The sequence below is a fragment of the Aspergillus multicolor genome (genome assembly GCF_047715735.1).
Source record: "Aspergillus multicolor strain CBS 133.54 unplaced genomic scaffold BDW74scaffold_47, whole genome shotgun sequence".
In the NCBI taxonomy this organism is placed as follows: domain Eukaryota; kingdom Fungi; phylum Ascomycota; class Eurotiomycetes; order Eurotiales; family Aspergillaceae; genus Aspergillus; species Aspergillus multicolor.
Window position 1 is genome coordinate 171,044 of NW_027395998.1, and position 21,680 is coordinate 192,723.

General features: G+C 42.1%; 6 protein-coding genes across 6 annotated transcripts; 4 read left to right on the forward strand and 2 right to left on the reverse strand.

The window, feature by feature from the left end:
• Nucleotides 1-1,081: 1,081 nt before the first annotated feature.
• On the forward strand, nt 1,082-2,879 carry BDW74DRAFT_183592 (cytochrome P450; the record flags this gene model as incomplete). The annotated part of the gene is made up of 3 exons (XM_073730554.1): nt 1,082-1,318; nt 1,375-1,759; nt 1,828-2,879. The coding sequence occupies 3 exons, from the start codon at nt 1,082-1,084 to the stop codon at nt 2,877-2,879; spliced, it is 1,674 nt and encodes a 557-aa protein (XP_073578358.1).
• Nucleotides 2,880-4,178: 1,299 nt separating this feature from the next.
• BDW74DRAFT_171425 (uncharacterized protein) lies at nt 4,179-6,819 on the reverse strand (the record flags this gene model as incomplete). Its single annotated transcript, XM_073727305.1, has 5 exons — nt 4,179-5,292; nt 5,327-5,579; nt 5,628-6,291; nt 6,382-6,511; nt 6,557-6,819. 5 exons carry the CDS (start codon nt 6,817-6,819, stop codon nt 4,179-4,181), a joined length of 2,424 nt encoding a protein of 807 aa, XP_073578359.1.
• Nucleotides 6,820-7,247: 428 nt separating this feature from the next.
• Nucleotides 7,248-8,690, forward strand: BDW74DRAFT_183595 (uncharacterized protein; the record flags this gene model as incomplete). The annotated part of the gene is made up of 1 exon (XM_073730555.1): nt 7,248-8,690. One exon carries the CDS (start codon nt 7,248-7,250, stop codon nt 8,688-8,690), a length of 1,443 nt encoding a protein of 480 aa, XP_073578360.1.
• A 575-nt stretch (nt 8,691-9,265) lies between these two features.
• On the forward strand, nt 9,266-10,044 carry BDW74DRAFT_183596 (uncharacterized protein; the record flags this gene model as incomplete). Its single annotated transcript, XM_073730556.1, has 2 exons — nt 9,266-9,443; nt 9,602-10,044. The coding sequence occupies 2 exons, from the start codon at nt 9,266-9,268 to the stop codon at nt 10,042-10,044; spliced, it is 621 nt and encodes a 206-aa protein (XP_073578361.1).
• Nucleotides 10,045-19,015: 8,971 nt separating this feature from the next.
• Nucleotides 19,016-19,872, forward strand: BDW74DRAFT_183597 (uncharacterized protein; the record flags this gene model as incomplete). The annotated part of the gene is made up of 2 exons (XM_073730557.1): nt 19,016-19,680; nt 19,734-19,872. The coding sequence occupies 2 exons, from the start codon at nt 19,016-19,018 to the stop codon at nt 19,870-19,872; spliced, it is 804 nt and encodes a 267-aa protein (XP_073578362.1).
• Nucleotides 19,873-20,364: 492 nt separating this feature from the next.
• On the reverse strand, nt 20,365-21,275 carry BDW74DRAFT_109004 (uncharacterized protein). Its single transcript, XM_073721726.1, has 4 exons — nt 21,091-21,275; nt 20,932-21,015; nt 20,812-20,860; nt 20,365-20,698 (listed from the first exon to the last, which is right to left on the reverse strand). The coding sequence occupies exons 1-4, from the start codon at nt 21,160-21,162 to the stop codon at nt 20,532-20,534; spliced, it is 372 nt and encodes a 123-aa protein (XP_073578363.1). The 5' UTR covers nt 21,163-21,275; the 3' UTR covers nt 20,365-20,531.
• Between the last annotated feature and the right edge of the window lie 405 nt (nt 21,276-21,680).

A 21,680-nucleotide genomic window follows, 5' to 3' on the forward strand; every position in this document is an offset into this window, starting at 1 on the left:
CGCAATATTGATAAGGATACAGGGCTGAAAGCAGACGGGCCCGCCAGGTGGAGAAACCCGCGCAGCTGGATCCTCAAAGCGGTAGTTGCATAACTTGGCAGGGCTAGAGCTGACGATAAACATGACGGCATGATGCATTGTGCCTGGGCTGAAATTCAATAAAAGTCTTCCACATCTGTATGCACTAGTCCACATCTTGCTTCAGCCGCACCGCACCCTGCCGTGGTATCCTGGGTGATTGAACCTATAGTAAGTAATTGAGTACTAGCAGCCACATTCAAGCACTACGGCTGCAAGAGCGTGCCCTATATCGGTGCCTATACTGGCAAAGCAATAGGCGCCAAGGGACGAGCGAGTCTTGCTTCCATGTACTGAGGTTTGATCTAAGATAGGTTAATCGGCCCAGGTCATAAAATTCCGTCTTGAATGCTCCATGACTCATGCTTTCCTTTTTGCATAACACTTTAGTCTATGACCTACGATCAAGCTCTCCAGGACTAGGACCAGGACCCACCGCACGTGTATACGTCAACTCAACCCGCGAATTTGGTCTAAATAGGGCCCAGGGGAGGCTCAGCAGTCCAGGGGAGGCTCAGCAGTGCAGCGCAGTGCTGACGCGGCAAAGATTGTCTGTTCGAGGGCCGGGGGCTGGGTCGAGCTTCAGTTGGCTGTATTCGCCAGCACAAGAAATATTGTCGTTGCTGTTTCTATATGCTCGGATCTGTTGTCTGCCGCGTTACCGGTCTGTATGCTGATGGATTAGATGACCTATAGCGACAGACTAAACCAGCCGGAACCTCCCGACATCGCCCTTCAGGTTAGGAGTAACGAAATCTCCAATTTAAACCTGGGCTGGATTGGATGGATCACTGAATAGGAGCCGGGGTGCGCAATGAAGGATGAGCCCTAGGCCATCCTTTAGGCCTCCTACAATTGCTGTACCGCTGGTGGTACCACCGGTGCTAAGTAGAATCTCGGTATACTTCTTGTAGAGCCTACAAATGCGCTCGTAGAGGTGAAGCCTCCGAAGAGTTAAACCCTGGCACATACAATTAACCGCGTGTGCAGGAGTGTCGCAGTCATGGTGCCCATCATTACTGGTCTTTTTGACCTGGACTTAGGGCTGCACACTTGGGCAGCCCTTTTCATCACCACTACGTTTGTTTTACTCTCGATCGCCTGGTGCACGCAAACAAGACAATCCCCCAGTGCCATCCCTTACATTGGCCAACCCCCCGGCAGGACCGGGTTCAGCCTGCGCACCTACTACCGATACTACACCGACTGCAGCGGGCTGATGCGCGAGGCCTATGACAAGGTAAGCTCTATGCTCACTCAGCAATTCTCTGCCCTCACTAAGCTATTGACCTCCAGTATCTCCGCCACGGCAAGCCCGTCTGGATCCCCGGCCTCGGCGCCCGCAAGGAACTTATCCTACCCAACACCAGCATGAAATGGGCCCTTGCGCAGCCATCCCACCTCCTAAACCACCGCGCCGGTTTGTTGGAAGTCGACTTCCCGCGCTACCTGCTGGGCGACGACTTCTTCCTTAACGACCCGTGGCACGGACACCTCGTCAAGGCCGAGCTGGTCCCCGTGCTGGACCATGTGTGCGCCGTGATGAACATCGAGCTGGAGGCTTCGTTTGACGATTACTTTGGTAATGATACAGAGGAGTGGAGGGAGATTGATGTTCTTGAGACGGTGCGGAAGATTATTGGGCGCGCATCGAGTCGGTTTACCGTTAGCGAGCCGCTGTGTATGTCTTCCCCAGCAGTTGTAGTTGCAGCGGGCTTAAGAGTCAGTTGTGCTAACAAGCCGCGCCAGGCCGCAACGAGTCCTACATCAAGCACGTCTACGACATGGTCGACAAAACACACCTATCCACCGGCCTCCTCCTCCTAGCCCCGCGCATCCTACACCCCATCCTTGGTCCTCTAATCCGACACCTCGCAACACGCCGCTTCACCAAGATGTCGCGCATGATCGAGGCCGAGTACCATGCACGGCTGGCGAGCTTACAGCACAAGCCCAAGAGCCCACCCAAGCACGAGCCGAACGACTTCTTCCAAAGCATCCTGCGCTACGCACAAGACCACCGCCCCCACGAACTGAATCTCCAGTCCATGACGCGCCGCCTCTTCCTCGCAAACCTCGGCTCCATGCACCGCACCGCCTTCCTGACCACCAACGTCCTGCTGAACATCATCGACTCCGACAGGCAGCACAACACAATCGCTGTCCTCCGCGCCGAGATCGCGCGCGTCCTGCGCGCCGATGGGATCCGCGAGACCGATATGTCGTCTTGGAACCGGCCGCGCACGAGCCGCCTCTTCCGGACGGAGAGTGTCGCGCGCGAGACGATGAGGTTGCAGTCGTTTGATAATCGGAGCACGATCTGTAAGGTTCTGGGTGAGGGTGTGGTGCTGGGTGATGGGGTGACGTTCCCGCGGGGCGCGAGGGTGTCGTTCCTGGGGCATCCGGCGCAGATCGACAAGGGCGTTTACGAGGATGCAGAGACATTCGATCCGTTTCGGTTTTCCAGGCCGTTTGAAGCTGCTCAGACGGCTGTCGAGGCCGGGACGAACGAAGATGGCAAAGCCACGGCTAAGACCAAGAAAGCACCTGCAGGTCTGGGCGCGCAGTCCTTCGTGAGTACGGGCCCGTACCATCTACCGTTCGGACACGGGCGGACGGCGTGTCCTGGGCGGTGGCTGGTGGACTTTGAAGTCAAGATGATTGTTGCGTATGCGGTGTCGCGGTATGAGCTAGAGTTCCCGCCTGAGTATGGAGGGAAGAGGCCGGGTGTCACCTGGATGGTGGAGGCGATGTTGCCGCCAAAGGGGGCGAAGATCAGGGTTAGGAGGAGGAAGGTGTAGACTCGACAAACGGAATGCGGTGCGTTGTGCAGGTGCAGGTGCGGGTGCAGGTGTTATTGGCATTGCATTGGTCCTTTTTCTCTGTTATCTATTATAAACTGCAAGCCATATGATCAACGACAACAAAAAGCAGGATCATTCGAGGTTTTCGCTTCTTGTCTTATATTTGATTCTTGTATGCAATGCCATTCCTCTCCTTTCAATCACCAAACCTCGGCCGAGCTCCATCTCAAGAGCACAAGCTACAGAATTAGAAGCGGGGGGATAGGACGAGGACAAACTATACCTTATCGCGCGAGGGAGGGTTTTTTACACCTGGTATGCCCTCATACTTGCCGATACCATCTTGCCTCACATATTATTGTTCTTGAAGGCCAACAGTTTCCTCCACAAAGTCATCCAAGGCTCAGTAACCATTACAAACCGCGTCACTGAGACTGAGTTCGTCAACTTCGTTACACTGCGAGTTGACATGCTGGATCCGGAGCTGCCTGGCCTCCTTGGGGATGAAGGGGTGAACAGGGGGTGTATGTACCAGAGCCAATGCAGACGAGGGGCCGCGATGGGCTCAGGACGCGATCACGACGGAGGTAGCGACGGCTCTACCAATAACGCAAAGGGTCGGGGCGTTTAAGCAGGTAATTTCAGCACTGGAGCCATATTACCTAGACGGCATGATCCTGCCGATGGAGAGGGGGTGTTTGGCGCTTGTCGGGACGATGGTGTGAAGTAGGACGCATTTTGAATGCTCTGTTCTATTAACAATGCTTTAATGCTGTTTTTACCCAGGTTCCTGAGTAGTAGATCTACCCATGTATCTGACACTTCCGCTCCATCGGATACCTACCTTCAACTCTATACATAATACTTCTATGAACTACCTAGGTACCCTAAGTAGCACCTGGTGCTGAGCCCTCTGTCTCTAGCGCTCAATAACGTAAATTTCTCAGCTCGTCAAATTCAAGTGTAAGACGACATACATTTATGGCGGACTTCGCACCACCTAGGACTTGATGTAGCCCCGAACATTCCTGTCGCTCGTGTATCGAATCCTTCCATGCGAATTGCTTACGCCCAGTACAATCGATAGGGGAAGTTATCATAAAAAAAAGTTATTCAGAGTCTTGGATTGCGCAATAATACAAACATGAATTTCTGGATAGGGGCCAATTTGTAATAAGTAAAAATACAAGGGGTGATAATATATGGCTTTGTTCACAGATAGTATCCTTCATAAAACCTGATGCCAATATTGTAAACTATCCCGCTAGATAAACGATAGATAAACGTATGCATGTGCTAGGCCTGACCGGCCTTGACAGGACGCTTGAAACCGGTCTCCCGAAGCACGAGCAGCTCGTTCATGGTAGCGATCAAGTCATCGACGGAGAGAGTAGGTACTTCCCCCAGCGTCCGGTAGTTCTGATAAACGCGACCAGTAAGCATGGAAGCAAGCTCGTTGACGTCGCGCGCATGTGCCCATGACTTGGTGTCACTCAGCTTTCCGAAGAGGCGTAGAACTGTTGTCTCCCACCCAACCTGCCCTTCCTCTGTTGGCGGAGGCAGGGCAATGCGGACCTCGGAAAGCCTCTGCCCGAGATACTTCAGGCTGTTGTTGGGCGTCATGACAGGAAACTCGATAGCTGTAGGGAATCGAGAGCGCAGTCCCGGGTTCGTCTTTAGAAGATTGTCCATTTCTTCCGTGTACCCGGCGAGGATGATAACCATTTTTCTCGCGTACCGGGGCTTTGTCATGGCGTCTACCAGTTCGCCCAAGGCTTCACCGGCAAAGCTTGATTGGCCAGATTTGAATGATCCATCCCAGTTTGCCAAGCGATAGGCTTCGTCGACAAAGAGCACCTTACCTAGTGCGCGCTCTAGTAGCGCAACAACCTTTGGTCCTGTATGGCCCATGTATTTGCCAACCAGGTCAGATGCAGAACACTCTATAACCTCGGTAGTGGATAGAAAAGCTAGGTCATAAAACAGCTCGCCGAATATACGGGCGGTTGAGGTCTTTCCTGTGCCTGGTGGTCCTTTAAATACAAAAGAGACCGGGATATGAGGTCTGTAGTCAAGGTTTGCAAGGCGCATTCCCGTGGCGATTTGTTTATAGCTGTGAAGAAGCCCTTGCAACTTCTCGGTTCCCACCATTTTTGCAAACATCGAGTCCCAGGGAGTGCTTGATCTTGTGGCGCGGTCGTAGTCTGGATCAAAATCTCGGGGCTCCAGGCACATGTCGGTATCACCGATAATGTCTTGTGCCCTCGCGCTATAAGACAGCTTGGCCCGAGTCAGCAATGTCTCAACATCACCGCCATTTCCGAAGTTAGGACGATCACGGGCTCTTGTCAGGATATCGCAGGCGACTTTTTTAGCCTCATCAGTGGCTGAAAATATCCTCTTGACGCAGCTGGTGGTCAAGTATCTGGGCCAACTCTCCCGACTCGTAGTCGACAAACTGGAAAGCCTGCTCGAGTGGGAATCGCCGTCGGAGGCCCGGATTGGTCTGCCTGAATAATTCCTCCATATGGTCGGTGTAACCAACGAGAATAATGCAGCGCCTAGCCGCAGTTGAAATATTTGCGACCAGCGTATCCACGACAGCGCGGCAGAACGTGCCGGCGTTGCCTGAGTGCAGACCGTCCTGCTGATGAAGCATATGAAAATCATCGATGATAAGTACCTTTTCTTCCGTGTCTTAGAGAATTTCCCTAGTTTTGCGCTCCGAGTCTCCAATATGGGCACGGATGAAATCGGATGGATTCTTGACAAGAACTTCTGCCTTGGGAACCAAGCGAAGATCAGCGATGACCTGGCCATAGAGTCTGGAGGCTGTAGATTTCCCCGTTCCAGGGGGCCCTAATATCACTTTGTTCAGCGTGATCGTGACCGGTTCTCTCGAACGAAGGTGGCGATCATAGTTGACAGTCGCAGTGCGCTGGAGTCCCTGAACCGAGGTTTTCAGAATCTCCATGCCTACCATACCCTGCAGCTCCTTCCAGGCATCACTGCAGTCAAGCTTTTGTTTGGGAGGCGCCCCGAAAAGGTCCTCGTGTGTTAGCAAGTTGTAGAGAGGCTCTTCACCTTGGTTCAACGTACTCGCTTTGTGCAACCGAGTACCTTGACGCCTCAATGCCTGTTCCAACTCACTGAAAACAAGGCGTATATTTCCCAATTCGTGTTCCGTACGACGAAGGCCAATCTCACGGGCAAAAGCCAGCAGAGGGCCGCGATCAAGTCCTTCCACTTGCAGTTTGCGCCGTCTGAGGATTCTGGCGAAGAGATCGCGGAGCTCAGCGTCTGTATAATCTAGTAGAGTGACTCGACGAGGAGATATGTCGTTGGCTTCATAGAATACATGGTAACTATCATGGCGACTCTGCCTAACAATCACGGGTTTGCCCCTATACTGTACATCAATGTTAGCTTTGATGGTCAACCGTTATTAGCGCAGCCTGGAGATAACCAAGGCGGCGGTCATGAAGAGGAAAGAACTTACTTCTGGTCTCTCAAAGTATTCGTCGGATTCATGGCATGCGCATGCCGAATCTGTCCTGAAAGCGACATCGGCTTTGCTGGAAATAACACTTAAACAGCGCAAGAGCTCAGCATAGAGCCAACTGATTGTCCTTTGGCCTAGGTAAGGCGTTAGCTCACTATTGGTCCCTAGCGACCTTATGTCTTTAGAATTGCCTGTTCCTGGTTTGCCCACAATGAGGAGATCAAAGTCGGCTGCCTCGAGTTCCTCCCCTCGCGCCTTCCCAGCCTCAACTCGCCCGATGACGGCGAGAAACTCCTCCTTTACCTGCTCTTGGCCCACCAAGCACATCACTCGATCCATCACCTTGATCAAAAGGCGTTCTTTTTTATCCAACGGTTCTGTCATCCTCTGTCTCCAACGAAGCCACTCCAAACGCGATAGCGAGTTGTCATTCATGGATTACACGCCATTATCCAGAGTTTCGAGATCGTCATTCGGAATCTGCTTGGTCAATTCTGAAAGACGAGATCTCCAAGAGCGATCTTACTCCCTATAAGACTGTGCCCAGTTTTCGTGCAAATATTGCAGCAAACAACACCGCTAGAAACACTCACGATGTTGTCGCTGTGTCTGAGAGCGCATATCCGTTGCTATCAAAGCTGCATGAGCTTATGGAAGACTTTGAACACATTACACAAACCATTCGTCAAGAACAGATCGCCCTGAATTTCCAGGGGAAAGACGCTACGAGCGAAGAGAAGCGTTTAGTCTTACTGCATGCAGCTGTTGAATGTGTTGCCACGTCCATTGAACGCATTCTACTCACTTCTGCATGAGAGCCAGCTTTCGCCCATGATGACCATAATTCCACTGTTGGCACCCTCATGAAAATACTCCGGGAGCACCTGGATCACCATAAGGCCCTTACGCAGTTTCACTCCGATGCTTGGATCCTGTTCTACAATCTCGCGACACTCTTTCAGCGTAGACATATGAGAACCGGCTCGACATCCCACCTCGAAGCAGCAATCCTATTCAGTCGAGAAGCCTTCAGGACGGCGTCAAGCAATTCCAAGCCCGAGGCCGGATTGGGTCTTGGCTTCAATCTCAAGAAAAGGTACGATATCGACCACGACCCAGCAATTCTCGAGGAACTAACTGTGCTACATGCGCAAATATGCAATTCGGTTCCGACGGGAGACCTTGCGCTCGTAAGGATCCAGGATTGTCTCGCCAGGGCATTTGGAGAGAGATACTCAGAGACAGGAAATCCAAATGACCTGGAAAGATCTGTTCAGTTTCACTCTGAAGCCTTTTGCTCTGAAACTTCAACTCTACCTTGTCTGCTTGGAACAGAGACCTACCTCGGTCAGCATGTCGGATCGCTCTACAGGGCGAAGTATTCTTGGGGAGGAGCAATTGGCGACTTGGATAAGGCTATTACTTTATTGCGCAGGTGCATTGCGAACCCGCCAGCGGACAGAGGAACTCATGCACGTAACATGTGCGATCTTGCAGCCATGATCTGTATCCGCTACAAACGGACAAAGCGGATGAGCGATCTTGAAAAATGCTTGAGGCTAGGGAGACAGGCACTAGATATTGTCCCACCAGATGACCCGGAGAAAACGACGATTCTGAGCCATGTGGCCTGTGCAATCGACCACAAGTACTGGAAGACACGTGCTATCGAAGACAATGACGAGGCCATCGCACTTAGGCGGGCAGGACTCGATTCATGCCCCGAGGACATTTCACTATTGACAAACCAAGCAATCAGATTAGGCGCCAAGTACGAAGTAGACCAGGACATCTTTTACCTAAATGAGACAATAGCTCACGAGCAGCGAGGTATTGTTCAAATTCGACAGGACTTGCACGAGTGGGCGACTGTTGCGGTTAATCTTGCATTTCACCTTGCGCGCCACCATAGAAGGTTTAGGAGGGTGGCTGAATTGGAGGAAGCGAAATCTTTATGCCAAATGGTCTTGGAGCATCCGACCGCTCATCAACCTCAAGTCATCGGGGCCACGAAAATCCTGTTAAGCTTGGCTGTGTCACATTCACGACCCGACCGGGGTTACGAAGCTGCTAAGCGGACGATTGACCTCATACCCAAGTGGGCCACGCGCTCGCTCGGACGACACGATAAACAGTACATGACTAGCCAAATAGCTGAGCTTGCATGTGACGGTGCTGCCGAGGCACTGGGCGCACAGCTGCCAGTGATTGCCGCTCTAGATCTACTTGAGCAGGGTCGTGGTGTCCGCCGCATCGCTTGCAGAGTTCCGGGCAGATATTACAGCGCTGAGAACGGCGCATTCTGACTCCGCAGAAAGATTTGTGCAACTTCGCGCTATACTGGAGGAACCTACGGAGAGCATCGCTCCTGTCGAAATCAAGCACAGAAGTGAATTGCCTCTTCATGTACGCATACCCGATCAGGAGCACCGGAAGATGCAAGCCAACATGGAGTTGGATATATTGCTTGATGAAATCCGCCAGAAACCTGGATTTGAGGACTTTCTGCTCCCATTAACAAGGGATAATATGCTAGCCGCCGCGGCGTCCGGTCCACTGGTGGTGATCAACTTGAGCGAATGCCGTTCTGATGCGATCATTGTCGAAGAGAATTGTATACGCCATTTACCTCTGCCCAACCTTGAATACGATGAGGTTCAAGATAGGGCCAAAAAGCGATCTGGGAAGTCCTGGGTCACTCGAATGGATGTGGGATGTCATCACTAATCCAATTCTCGTGGCTCTAGGCTTCACTCGCCCTCCCTTTGGCAGCGGCTGGCCCCGTATATGGTGGGTGCCAACCGGTGCGTTGAGCAGATTCCCTCTTCATGCGGCTGGATATCACAGGGAAAAAATCAATCAAACGGTCCTTGACCGTGTGATGTCTTCGTACAGTACCACAATCAAAGCAATCATCCAAGGACGCCAGCGCCAGTCGTCGGCCTCCGGGAAAGCCCTCCTCGTCGCCATCAAAGACGATGACCTTCCTGTCGCTGTGAAGGAGGTGGATGCAGTGGAAAGACAATTCCGACTTATCAGCCTGGACATGATCCGTCCCGGTCAGCGCAAAGAGGATATCATGGCTCACTTAGCCGACTGCAGCATCTTCCACTTCGCTGCCACGGTTGCACAAAAAAGGATGATCCATCGCAGAGTCATCTTCTGCTTGCGGACGGAACGAGTAATCCACTAACAGTATCTGAACTACTCGATCTAGGCCTCTGGCATCAATCTCCGTTCCTCGCCTATCTTTCGGCTTGCAGTACGGGCCAAAACAAGCACGACAACCTCCTCAATGAAAGCCTGCACCTTATCAACGCGTTTCAACTCGCCGGCTTCCAGCGCGTCATTGGTACGCTCTGGGCTGTGGAAGACAAAATCTGCGAGGATATGGCTGTTCTCACGTATCAGACTATGATTAACGAGGGGATGACCAGCGGGGCCGTTTGCCAGGGACTACATGAGGCGACGCGCCAGCTTCGTGATCGCTGGCTTCAGAAGGATATTGAAGTGGAGGCTAAGCGGAGGCGGCGACGGATGGCGGCTCGAAATAGGGCTGGTCTCGACGTTGCTAATGGGAATGAACCGGCTAGAAATCTTGAGGTCGTTAACAGCGAGGTTGACAATGATGAGGACTTGAAGCCTCTTGGCAAGTACTAAGGTTAATACTAACTCTTCCCATGCTTATAAATATAGGTTACAAAGACTACTTTGTTTACCTTTTTCTCCTGGACTTGCTTGTATAATATATTAACCTTAAAAGAGGTTAACCTGGCTAGGAACTAAATCTACTTTATAAAGGTATATATAATTATTATATTATTAATATTATAATACTTCTCCTGGACATACTCCTGTAACTAGTTAGTAATTACTTAACAAGTACTTATAAAGTACTTTAATATTTACTTTAATAAACAGGTTAGTATTATATATATTTCTATAACCCTATTATAGCCCTGGCCTGCTGGATATAAAAAAAGCCGCTGTTTATAAATTATTATAAAGATTTAATCTTGATTTAAAAAGGCTGTATAAATTTAAGCAGGTATAAAGGTATTATATTAGAAATAAAAGGCCTCTAGTTTAGGGCTCTGTAGGAATTAAGCTATTAAATAGTTACTAAGTGCTTGTAAAATACTTCCTAAGTAGTTAATATTTACCTCTGGTTAGACTTAGGTTCTATATCTACCTAATTATATCCTAAACACCTTTTAAAATAAGCTCTGGTAGCTTATATAATGGGGGTGGCGGATGCTAATAAAGTCCATAAAACATAAATATAATATATAGGTAATCTAGAAGATTATTTAGTACTAGTATAGTAAAATTAATATCATACTTTAAATATTCTAGCCTGCCAGGGCCCTAAATATAATTAAAATCTATATAATAAGTAAGTAATAGGAACGTGGTTTATAAGTAATTACTTACTACTTACTATAAACTTTCTGCAAGATATTAATAGTTTAATAACCATATATTCTTCCTAAGATGGTAGAATTGCATTATTAAAAAGCTGCTTAAGAAACTTAAGGTTAAGTAATATATAACCTTTAATTATGCTATAGTGGTGTTTTTAAAGAAAGTCTGGTGTTTTATTTACATATTTTATATATAAATAGTATTCCCTAATCACGTCCTAATTACTTAGTAATTAGTTGCTAAGCACCTTTTAAATATCTTGGCCTTACTAAATAAAAATGCTTTCTAAATATTAATGCGCAGCTTAGGAGCTGGTTAAGACATGCATAACCCTTTTAAAAAAAGTTTTCTTTAATTAATAAAGACTATTATAATAATTAGTTTTTAACTAGTTATTAACTACTTTATAATTACTTACCTATATGCATTCCACTTCCGAATATTCCTCTTTATTAAATTAATACTTTTTTAAATATTTTAGATCTTCTTTCATGCTTTATTATTAAGGTAAGTATAGTAAAGTATACAAAGGCTTGTTTTTAAATATTCGCAAATTAAAGCGCCAGAACACTTTTATATTTATTTCTTAACTAAGTAGTTTAAAAATAATAATTTAATACTTACTCTCGCCCCTTAAATACTTAATCAGGAGTATTATATTTAAAAACTAATTAATAATTAATTTTTAAATTAATAAATAGGTACTTGCATCTTAAATTAAATACTCCGCCTTATAAAAGCACCCACTAATAAATATAATATAGGTATAGCCATGGATATCGGTCCGGGGGTATTTAGGAAGATTATTTGTATACTTAATATATAATATTTAAAGGGGGTTTGATTTTGCGTCTGTTAACTAAATTAGAGCACTTGGTTGCTAAGTAGTTTATAACTAGTTAACGTAATTCCCGGGCGATCTGTACTTCCTGACTAATCCGGAGTTTTTATATGCTTGATAATTTCAACCTCTTATAGCTTAACAAATCCTTATTTAAATTAATTATATTAAACACTATTAAAAGCGTGATAACTTGTTCTTTTATAACCTTGTATTTTATATTTTATACACCTTGGTAGGGCGGGCTTAGGTTACCCTAAAGTTAAAAAAGTACTAGGGTATAACCCCCCCTCTTACTTAAAATTTATTATTTTTAATAAAATAAGGTCGCGCGCCTCTTAAATTAAAAAGCTATTTATAGGTATTATTTAGCGCCTAAAACATGCCTTTTTTATATATTATTTACTATAAATAAGTAGAGATTCTTGTTTTCCTGGGCCAGGAGAGTTATATTATAAATAGCTAATTTATATCCTTTATAAACTAATTTAGTGCTTGCTTAAAGGGGGTTAAAAGGCTAATAAAGTTATTTTTTAAAAAGCCTTTTAATAAAAAAGCTTTTTATTTAACTTGTTAAACTGTGTAAGGCGTATAAAGCTGCAAGGAAGGAATTAAATCCCTATTTTTACTAAAAGGGGGGTAGGCATTAATAACTTTAGCTACAGCTTATTAAGTATTACAGCGGGTAAATAAGAAACTAGCCTAGTTACCTTAAATTTACTTTAAATATTCTTCTTAATAAAGACCTTTTTATAGGCTTCTGGATAGGCCTTTAAAAAATCTAGCTTTTTAATAATATTATATCCCAGGCGCCCTTTTTACTTAATAATCCTATTATAAGCTTTTTTTAAAGGACCAAAGTAACTAATATTAAGAGGTTATAAAAGGTAAGATAAGTAAAAAGGCATGTAAATAAATATAATATTATTTTACTTGCAAGTAAAGTTAAAGGCAGGGGTTAGGTGGCTTCCATGGCTATTTAAAATTATTAAAAAAAAACCCCTTCTCCGCGCCTGTACAGCAGGAATAAAGTAATTTATAAGCTAGCAAAGGCCTATTATATTTATTATTTATTTATTATTACTAACTTTAATTTTTTGTAATATAAGAAGAGATAATTCCTTAGACCATTCTTTAATATAGCACTTTTCTTTAAAAATAATGGTTAAGGGAATTAAGAAGCCCCTAAAATTAATATATTTAATAATTATAACCTATTCCTAATTACCTGGCTATATAAGCCATGTTTCCCAAGCATTTTTGCTTAAGATATTACCTTCATTATTATAATTAGGCCTATAGCAAACCCGGTTTTATTAAAGTTATAAATATTTTCTTTATATGTATTATACTAAACTTTAACACGCTCTAGCTTAGCAAACCATGGGCTAATTACTTTAGGGTTTTTATATAATGCTCTTTAGTAATTAATTTTTTAAGTAAACCTAGATTTAACTTTAGGATATCTTTTAATAAACTCTATTACCTAGTTTTTTAATAGGTGGATATGGCGTTAAGAAAGTATCCAGGAGTATTTATGCTATTTTATATACTTTACAGGGCTTAGGGGCCGCTCCGTGGATATTAAATAATATATTTTATATAATTAATACTTCTTCCTGGTGTAGGGATAGCCTATACTGGTGATTATAAAGTTTTTATTAAATTATTAACCCTAAAGTCTTCCGCAAAGAGTATTTAGAGGAATATTATATACACACACTGCAGGCGCGACTTTTTAAAGTTTTTTATTTTTTAAATCTTATATTATATATTAGATTCTGCCCTTTTACTTAACCAAGTTTCGAGTTATTTTACGCGCTTTTTATGGCATGGTGGTTGTTCGAAGTTGAAGGTAATATACGCGTTGAGTTTGTTGGGGAAACTCCGGATCGGTCGGGAAGTATGGATCGCCCGGGAATTACGTTAGCAAGTGCTTATTATGTAATTTGGAGCTGTACCTCTTCAACCTCCTCGACATCACCAATATTAGAAGATACATCCTTAATCTCATCATAGCCAAATAAAATATCCTCTAAATCCATATTAATATGGTTACTACCTTTGGTTTATAACTGCTTATCAAGTGGTTAAGAAGCACTTTAAATATTTTATGCAAAATTATTAAAAAAGAAGATTAAATTTAAATTTCGTGGTATATCATATAGTATTTAAAAGCTGAGGTGCCGCGCCGCTGATGCCAAGCCTGGTGGGGCCGGCTTGCGGCTTCTGAGCAGCGGCACCTGACCTGTGTACTCTGAAGGGGTCACAGCTCGGAGAGGTTCAGAAAGATTCAAGCCAGGTTCAGAAGCAACATGTCAAAATCCTGAACCTTGCCTAGGTTCAGAATTTTTATAATAGGGCGCGGGCTTGGCTTAACCACCAGGTTTTTAAACCTGGTTTAGCTTATCTTATTAATTTAGTAATTTCTTATATTACATTATTTATATATAGTCTATATAAATCTTTAAATTAATATAATAACATGCTTTTTATAGCTATAAGGGGCGCTGGTATAGCTATAATTAATTATTATATATATAAAATTAATAGGGAGACTATATAATACTTATAATTTTTATTATTAAAAAGGTAATATATAGTAACCCTAGTCTTAAAATTAAATATATTTTTATTATAATTATAATATTAACTTTTTTTCTTTTTTTCTTACTCCCCTCTTTTTTTTTTCTTTAATTTTTTTAAATCCCCTTATATTATTAGTATAAGCCCTGTATATATAAGTATTATAAATAATAATATTACTAGTTAAAAACTGTTCTTACTTAGTAAAATCTTATAGTATATAACCTTTTTATATATACTTTATATAAAACTAATATATATTAGTTTTTAAAAAATAACTAAAAAGCTATATTCTTAGCTTAAAGTTTAGGAAAAGTCTGGTATTAGTTCCTAGTAATAGTTTATAAATCTAAAAGTTTAATAGGCTAGAAATATAAGATAGTAAGTAACTTAAAATTAAAAAACTATTATAATTTAATAATAAAAGCCTTATATTTTATATAACCCTTATAACTCTTCTTATACCATGCCACCCCCAGCTAATAACCTTTATAAAACAGTATTTATAGCAAGCGTGGAGACTTTTATAATATATATGCATGGCATAAGGTTAGCATCTATTATATTTAATATTTCCTTATATAAGATAGGGAGCATACCTGCCACTAACTAGTAATTAGCCTTATAAAACCCTAGGGAGCATGGGTGTTAGGAATTTATAGGCACTATAAATAATAAGGTCTTAGAAGTATAGTAGTATACTAAAAGGCTATAATAAGAAAATAATAAAAAATAAGCTAAATTAAAGTTTATACTTAAGTAAAAATAGTAAAGAAAGTTAGATAAATTAATTAAAAAGGTAATAAAAACTTAATTTTATTTTATTATTTTATTATTTTAAGTTAAATAAGTAAAATAAAAGCTTAAGTATTAAAGTAATAATTATATTTTTAAAGAAGTTATTAGCCTTAGGCGGTAAAAAAGGCTTAATAATATAAGAAAAACAAAATATAATAATATTATAATTAATTTTTTATATATTTAAGACTAACCCTTAATATAGCTTAGTTAGCTAAAAGTTAATTTTTATAATATATAATTATTAAATAAAGCCTGCTAATCTGTCTTAAACTAGTGGGATTTAAAAATATTTTATATACAAGTGTAAAAGGTATAAGTCTTAAGGTTAAAAAGCTTATATAAAAAATTAAATAAAAACTAAAACATAGGGTAACTTAATTTTTAAAAATAATAAATAATAACTAAAATTATTGAATACTATAAAAATAGTTCTTTAAATATATAATATTACTTTACTTTAATTAATATAATAGCCAAAAGGTTATTATATTAATACTATTATATTGATACTATTATATTATTATAATTAATATAAATAATTTATAGCTCTGGTTCCTAACATAATAGCCTGTTATATTATATTAATAAGATAAATTTATTAGCTAATAATAGTTTATACTAGCTATATTCCCTAATAGTAATCTAGAGATTAATTACTATTTTACCCCCTTTTTCTTAGTATTTTACTTTATACCTAGCTTTATATCCTAGGCTGTTACAAAAATAATATTAAATTGATATTTTTTCCTTACTAGTCAATGGCTTTTATATTATTTATTAAAATTTATTAATTAAATAATAATAATAATAATAATAATAATAATAATAATAATAATAATAATAATAATAATAATAATAATAATAATAATAATAATAAAGTATTTTTATATAATAACTAGGGTATAAAGCCAGGGACAAAGTAGAATATTAAAAAAAGATAATAAAATAGTAATAAAATAGTAATAATTTTTTTTAAAATATATAATATAAAGATTAATTTTTAGCTAATTAAGTTATACTATATACTAGCCTTAAATAAGAATAAAAAAGTAGTAATATTAATAAATTACCTTTAATACCTAAGGCTAATATTTTATTTAAAAAAATCTTATATTATAATTTAAACTAAGAGCCTTTTATATAATAATATATTATTTTATTATTTACCTTATTAATTACTAGGATATATTAAAATCTAAAGTTTTTAAAGGCTTATATAGTCTTCCCTTATAAAAGAAATTACTTAGCTTTATAAAAAGCTAATTAAATTTTTAAGATAAAATAAAATATATAAATATAAAGTATATACTAGGCATGTATTATTAATATAAGATTAGGTTAATAAAAGTTAAACTAAAAAATTAAAAATAAAATAAATTAAGATATATTTAATATATATGATATATATACCCTTGTTTTTTATTTTTATTCTTATTTTTATTCTTATTTTTATTCTTATTTTTATTCTTATTTTTATTCTTATTTTTATTCTTATTTTTATTCTTATTTTTCTTAGGTATCTTACCCTTATTAAAGGCCTTTTTAACACGCGCAGCCTTAACTACATGCTATTAGTATATACTATGTATAAGCAGGGTATAAAGTACTTATATTTTATTTTAAGTAAGCCAGGGCTACCTATATTAATAATATATTATTATTTTTAAGCCTTAATAAGTATAAGAGGGGCTTTAGCTAAGGTATTAATATTATATTATAAATATAATTAATATATATAAAGTATATACTAAGGGAACTCTTATATAACACTTTTTATAAGATAACTAGATTATAAATATATCATAATAATAATAAAAACAGGTATTAAACTTATTAATAAACTTTATATTATAGGCTTTATACATGTATTAAATATATATAATATATTTACTAAAAATACTTATAATATACTTGTATATAGTTATATACTAGTTAATTATTTTATTAATAGGCCCGCGGCCGGGTTTTAATATAAAATATTTATTATATTATTAATAGTAAAGCATGTAGTGCTTTAAAGTATTATATATAATAAGTATATACTAAAAGTATTTAAGTAATAGCTTAATTCTCTTTAGCTACCTGCTTGGCAGGAGTAATGTTAACGCGGGTTAGGGATAAAATTAATAAATAATATTATTAATATATATATTATACATGCATGGTATAAATATTCTTTTTATATCATATAAGTATATATGGCGCCAGTATATAAACCTATTAATATATATTTAATTATAAAAATAGTCCTTGTCCTGGTTTACAGCCTAATAACTACTTATTATTAATATATATAAAGTATATAAGGAATATATTATATATACATACTACTATTAACCTTTAAAAAATAAATTAGGTTTATTACTAGGGTATAAGATCTTATATAAAAAAAGAATTATTAGCTAGATATATAAAGTATATATAAAGATTAAGTATACCATGATAACAGCCCTAGGTTAAGGAATTTTATATTTTTAGTATAGTATTATTAATAAAGTTAGTTTTTATTAAATATGCTTTAATAAAAAAGGTAAGGGAATTAAAATTATTTATAATACTTATATATACAGGGCTTATACTAATAATATAAGGGGATTTAAAAAAATTAAAAAAAGGGGAGTAAGAAAAGAAGAAAAAAAGTTAATATTATAATTATAATAAAAATATATTTAGTTTTAAGACTAGGGTTACTATATACTACCTTTTTAAATAATAAAAATTTTAAGTATTATATAGTCTCCCTATTAATTTTATATATATAATAATTAGTTATAATTATGCTAGCGCCCCTTATAGCTATAAAAAGTATATTATTATATTAATTTAAAAGTTTATATAAACTATATATAAATAGTGTAGTATAAGAAATTACTAAATTAATAAGATAAGCTAAACCAGGTTTAGAAACCTGGTAATTAAGCCAAGCCCGCGCCCCACCACGAAAATTCTAAACCTAGGCAAGGTTTAGGATTTTGACGCGTTGCTTCTGAACCTGGCTTGGATCTTTCTGAACCTCTCCGAGCTGTGACCCCCTGGTCACCCCAATCACCCAGTCATGCGCGATCAGGGTGAGCGTCGCGTGACCCTCACCCTCCACAGCTCACCCACTCACCCTTCCCACTTACCTCGCTCACCCAGGCCGCGCGACTTCAAAGCGGTATTGCTCACCTACTAGAACAAGAAGGGTAATGGTCTTGGCGCTCGTAGTTTTTTGCTCGGTAGGTATGTAAGCCTCGAGGTCTCCTCCACCTCCCGACCCTCCACGCCACCCCGACATTCTGCGACGTCCACATCCAAGCCCAAGCCCAGACGGCGTGTCTCAGTCCACACGTCCAAATGAGGATCGTTTACACCACCCTCGGGGTAATATTTGAATACTCCTTCGGCGGAAGCATGTCCGAGCCCTTGATCTCGTTATCTGATCTCCCAAGACTTTGGAATGGACCCCAATGGGCCAAGGCCAAGGTGGACGAACCCCTGGACCCTGCATGGCTTGGCGAAACCTAGGCCTGGAATTAGCCCGATCTGATAGGCAAAAGGGGGTAGAGGGTATTGTGCTGGTTGATGCGATTGGGGTGGCCGTGTTTCAGTCTCGAGCATGTTTCCATTCATCTCTGGCTTTTAGTTTGTTAGGAAAAACCTTTTGACCGAGACCAAGGAAAGGGGTGTAGGTACATAAAGATGATAATATACCCGTGATTGAATATCCAACTCGTCCACATCAAAAGAGGCTCATGAGGTCTTACCTGCCGAACTATCAAAATATTCAGACTGCGTTCCTTACTCGCCATTGCTGCAGGAGTCACTCTGGCACTGGCCCAAGGGCAAGGTTAAGACCAGGATCAGAATGAGGCGGCGTCTGCCCCTTACTCTCTTTAAGTCCTCTCCACATCGCCATACGCGTTCGCCGTCAAGGATAGCAACGAAAAGACTCTCGTCACAAACGCCGCAATCCTAGCAGGCAAGACAAACACCTCGATGAGCGTCGTCTCCATCTCCACCAACTCCAACGAAACCGAAACCCGCGTGATTACAGAGTTCATAACGCCCTGCATCGTGCGCGTCACCACCACCTCATCAGCGCATCCATTTATCGGCGCGCAGTTCAATACATCCACCGACGCAACGCACTACGGCGTCCGGCCGTACCCGTTCAACTGGTCCATCATCAACGACGCCATCGCCTTCGACATCAAAGGGCTGCAGGGGAACGACGGGATCAACTACGCCAGTGCGCGCGCGCCCTTTTCCATCGATAGCGCTGGGTTTACGGTGTACGCGGATACGCAGGCTATAGGGTCGTACGCGTTTGCTTCTTCGGCGAGTGATGATGGAAATCATGGGCAGGTATCGTTCCGGTTTAACACGACAGATCCGACGTATTATATCATCTTACCCGAGCTCCAGTCCGACGGTGACAGGAGGGATAGGTTCAAGAGTTTGTTAAGACAGTATGCGAGTCTGACGGATACGTCGCCGTTTTGGTCGCCCTTGGCCTATGGGGACATGTTCTGGCACAATGACTTCCTGCGCGAGAGTGCGTGGCCGGAGAGCGTGAGTAATGCGCAAGAGTTTGTGGTCGATGTGGTGGAGAAGCTGGCGGAGGAGAGAGTGAGGGCCAGTGCCGTTATGATTGATTGGCCGTACATCTTCGCTGTCTGCACGGCAGGCTAAGATGCTGATGATGTTACCATAGCTACGGCACCGGCACCGAGGATTGGGGGAACTATAACTTCGACCCTGGGTACTGGCCGGATATCAGGCAGTTGATTGCTGATATTGCGGAGAAGAGACTAGACTTTCAGGTTTGCACATACTGTCGACCACCTACCTAGGTAGCAACCTCAAGTTTATGTGAAGGAGGGCGTGAAGAGGTTCAGGTTGAAGGCAGGGGAGGTAGGGAGTGTGTAAAGGAGGTTGTAACGCTGTTCGAGTAGGTTGGATTGGTCTTTGGACGCGGATAGATAATGGATCTGGATGGAGCACCGTTGCCGAATGTCGAGGTTGGACTCTCGAAGAGCTCCCAGCAAGCTGTATAACCGAGGTTGTCGTTACAAATGCCTTTGTGCCTTTCCATTTCCATGCGCCCCAATCTATTGCTTGAGATCCTTTGGAGCCAGGCTCTGGAAAATAGATCATTTTCGTCCTGTAGTTCCCCATTCACCGCGCGCCAAGAAGGGCCCGATTGCCGACAGAAGTTGAAAAGCAGTCGATGAGAGAAAGTCCATGGCGGGTCACGAAGCCCCGCTGATCCTACACAGACCACGGAGCGGTAGGGGCAGCTGCAGGGGAAGGTCGGGAGTCGCCAAAATCCCAACAACAGAACGGAACAAGTCAGGGCCTTTGTACAATGTCCTTGATGCAACCATCTAGCGACGAATCAACCGAGTCCTCGAATAGAGCTCAAGCCTAGATTGAGCAACTGGATGCGTCGCGTGCGATCTTCCCAGATTGCGCTGCGGCGGCCAAGGAAAAAAAAAGAAGTTCAAGCAGATTAGAAAGGACGAAACAAGGCCATGACAGCTGAAGATGCAATGCAATATAAAATCGCTAAGTACAAGCAGAAAAGGCAAGATGAGACTGGAGGCGCCGAAGTGGAAGTTGTGTAGGGTAGAGCTGCAAACGGGAGACCGGAACACCGGGCGAAATCAACTAAGTAAACTTGCGCGCGCTCTCGACGTTATCAATTACGTTTTGCACTGGCGCGGTGAAAAGCGAAGCCACATTAGCCTTGTGATCCATCCGAAATGAATTTGGCAGGGGCTCGTTCATACCCGTGTTCCAGAGACCCGTTGACTCGGAGGGGATGTCGAAGTGGTAAACCTGCGAGGAAGTTAGAACAAGAGGATGGCCGCCGGGGTAAGGGGGCATGAGCAGGGACGTAGGCTACTTACATCTATCAGACGGCGACGGATCTCGTCGAGCTGGTCGTCGGTTGGTTTGAGGTGCGCGCTGCCGAATTCAAGGCCTGGGTGGACCTGTGTGCGCGATTTGGAGTTAGGATGGGAGTTTGCTCAAAAGCGCCAATTGAACAGGCTGAATAGGAAGCATACCCGGTTCTTAGGGATTTGCACCACGTCTGCAATGATATTGGTCACTGTGCGTTGGGTTTGGAAGTCGGACATGGTGATGGTCGAGGCAATCGAAATCGCGGCGATGAGGTTGCGGTCGCGAATGAGAGAGATTGTCGTGAGAGGTTCGAGAGACAATATACTTTTCGTTGAGGCGGAATAGGGAAAGGCAAACTCGTGAATTGATGAGTTTTATGACAGGACCGGTGGATCGTAAGATGTTGAGGTGGTGAGATCATGGCGACGTACTGCCGGCTCCACTATACCTAGGTAGCCCGTACCTACGGAGTATGGTATGGCGTGGTGGAGACGATCTCGAACCATCGAAGGAATCCTGGCGCGCCGCGCAAAGACCTCGTCCTTCCTCCCAGATCAATATTATAATGCTCCGTAGATCGCGGTTCCTGACCCAGAGTTGAACGGTCAGTCCCCTTGAGAGCGAGCCGCGAGTGGCTGGGCCAAGGCGCACTGCTGCTGGCAGGGGTGCTGGACATAGTACCTAGGTAGGGCGATCTAGCGACCGGTTCGCATCGGGAAGCGAGTAATTCCGCAAAGGATATCTGAAGAAAAGA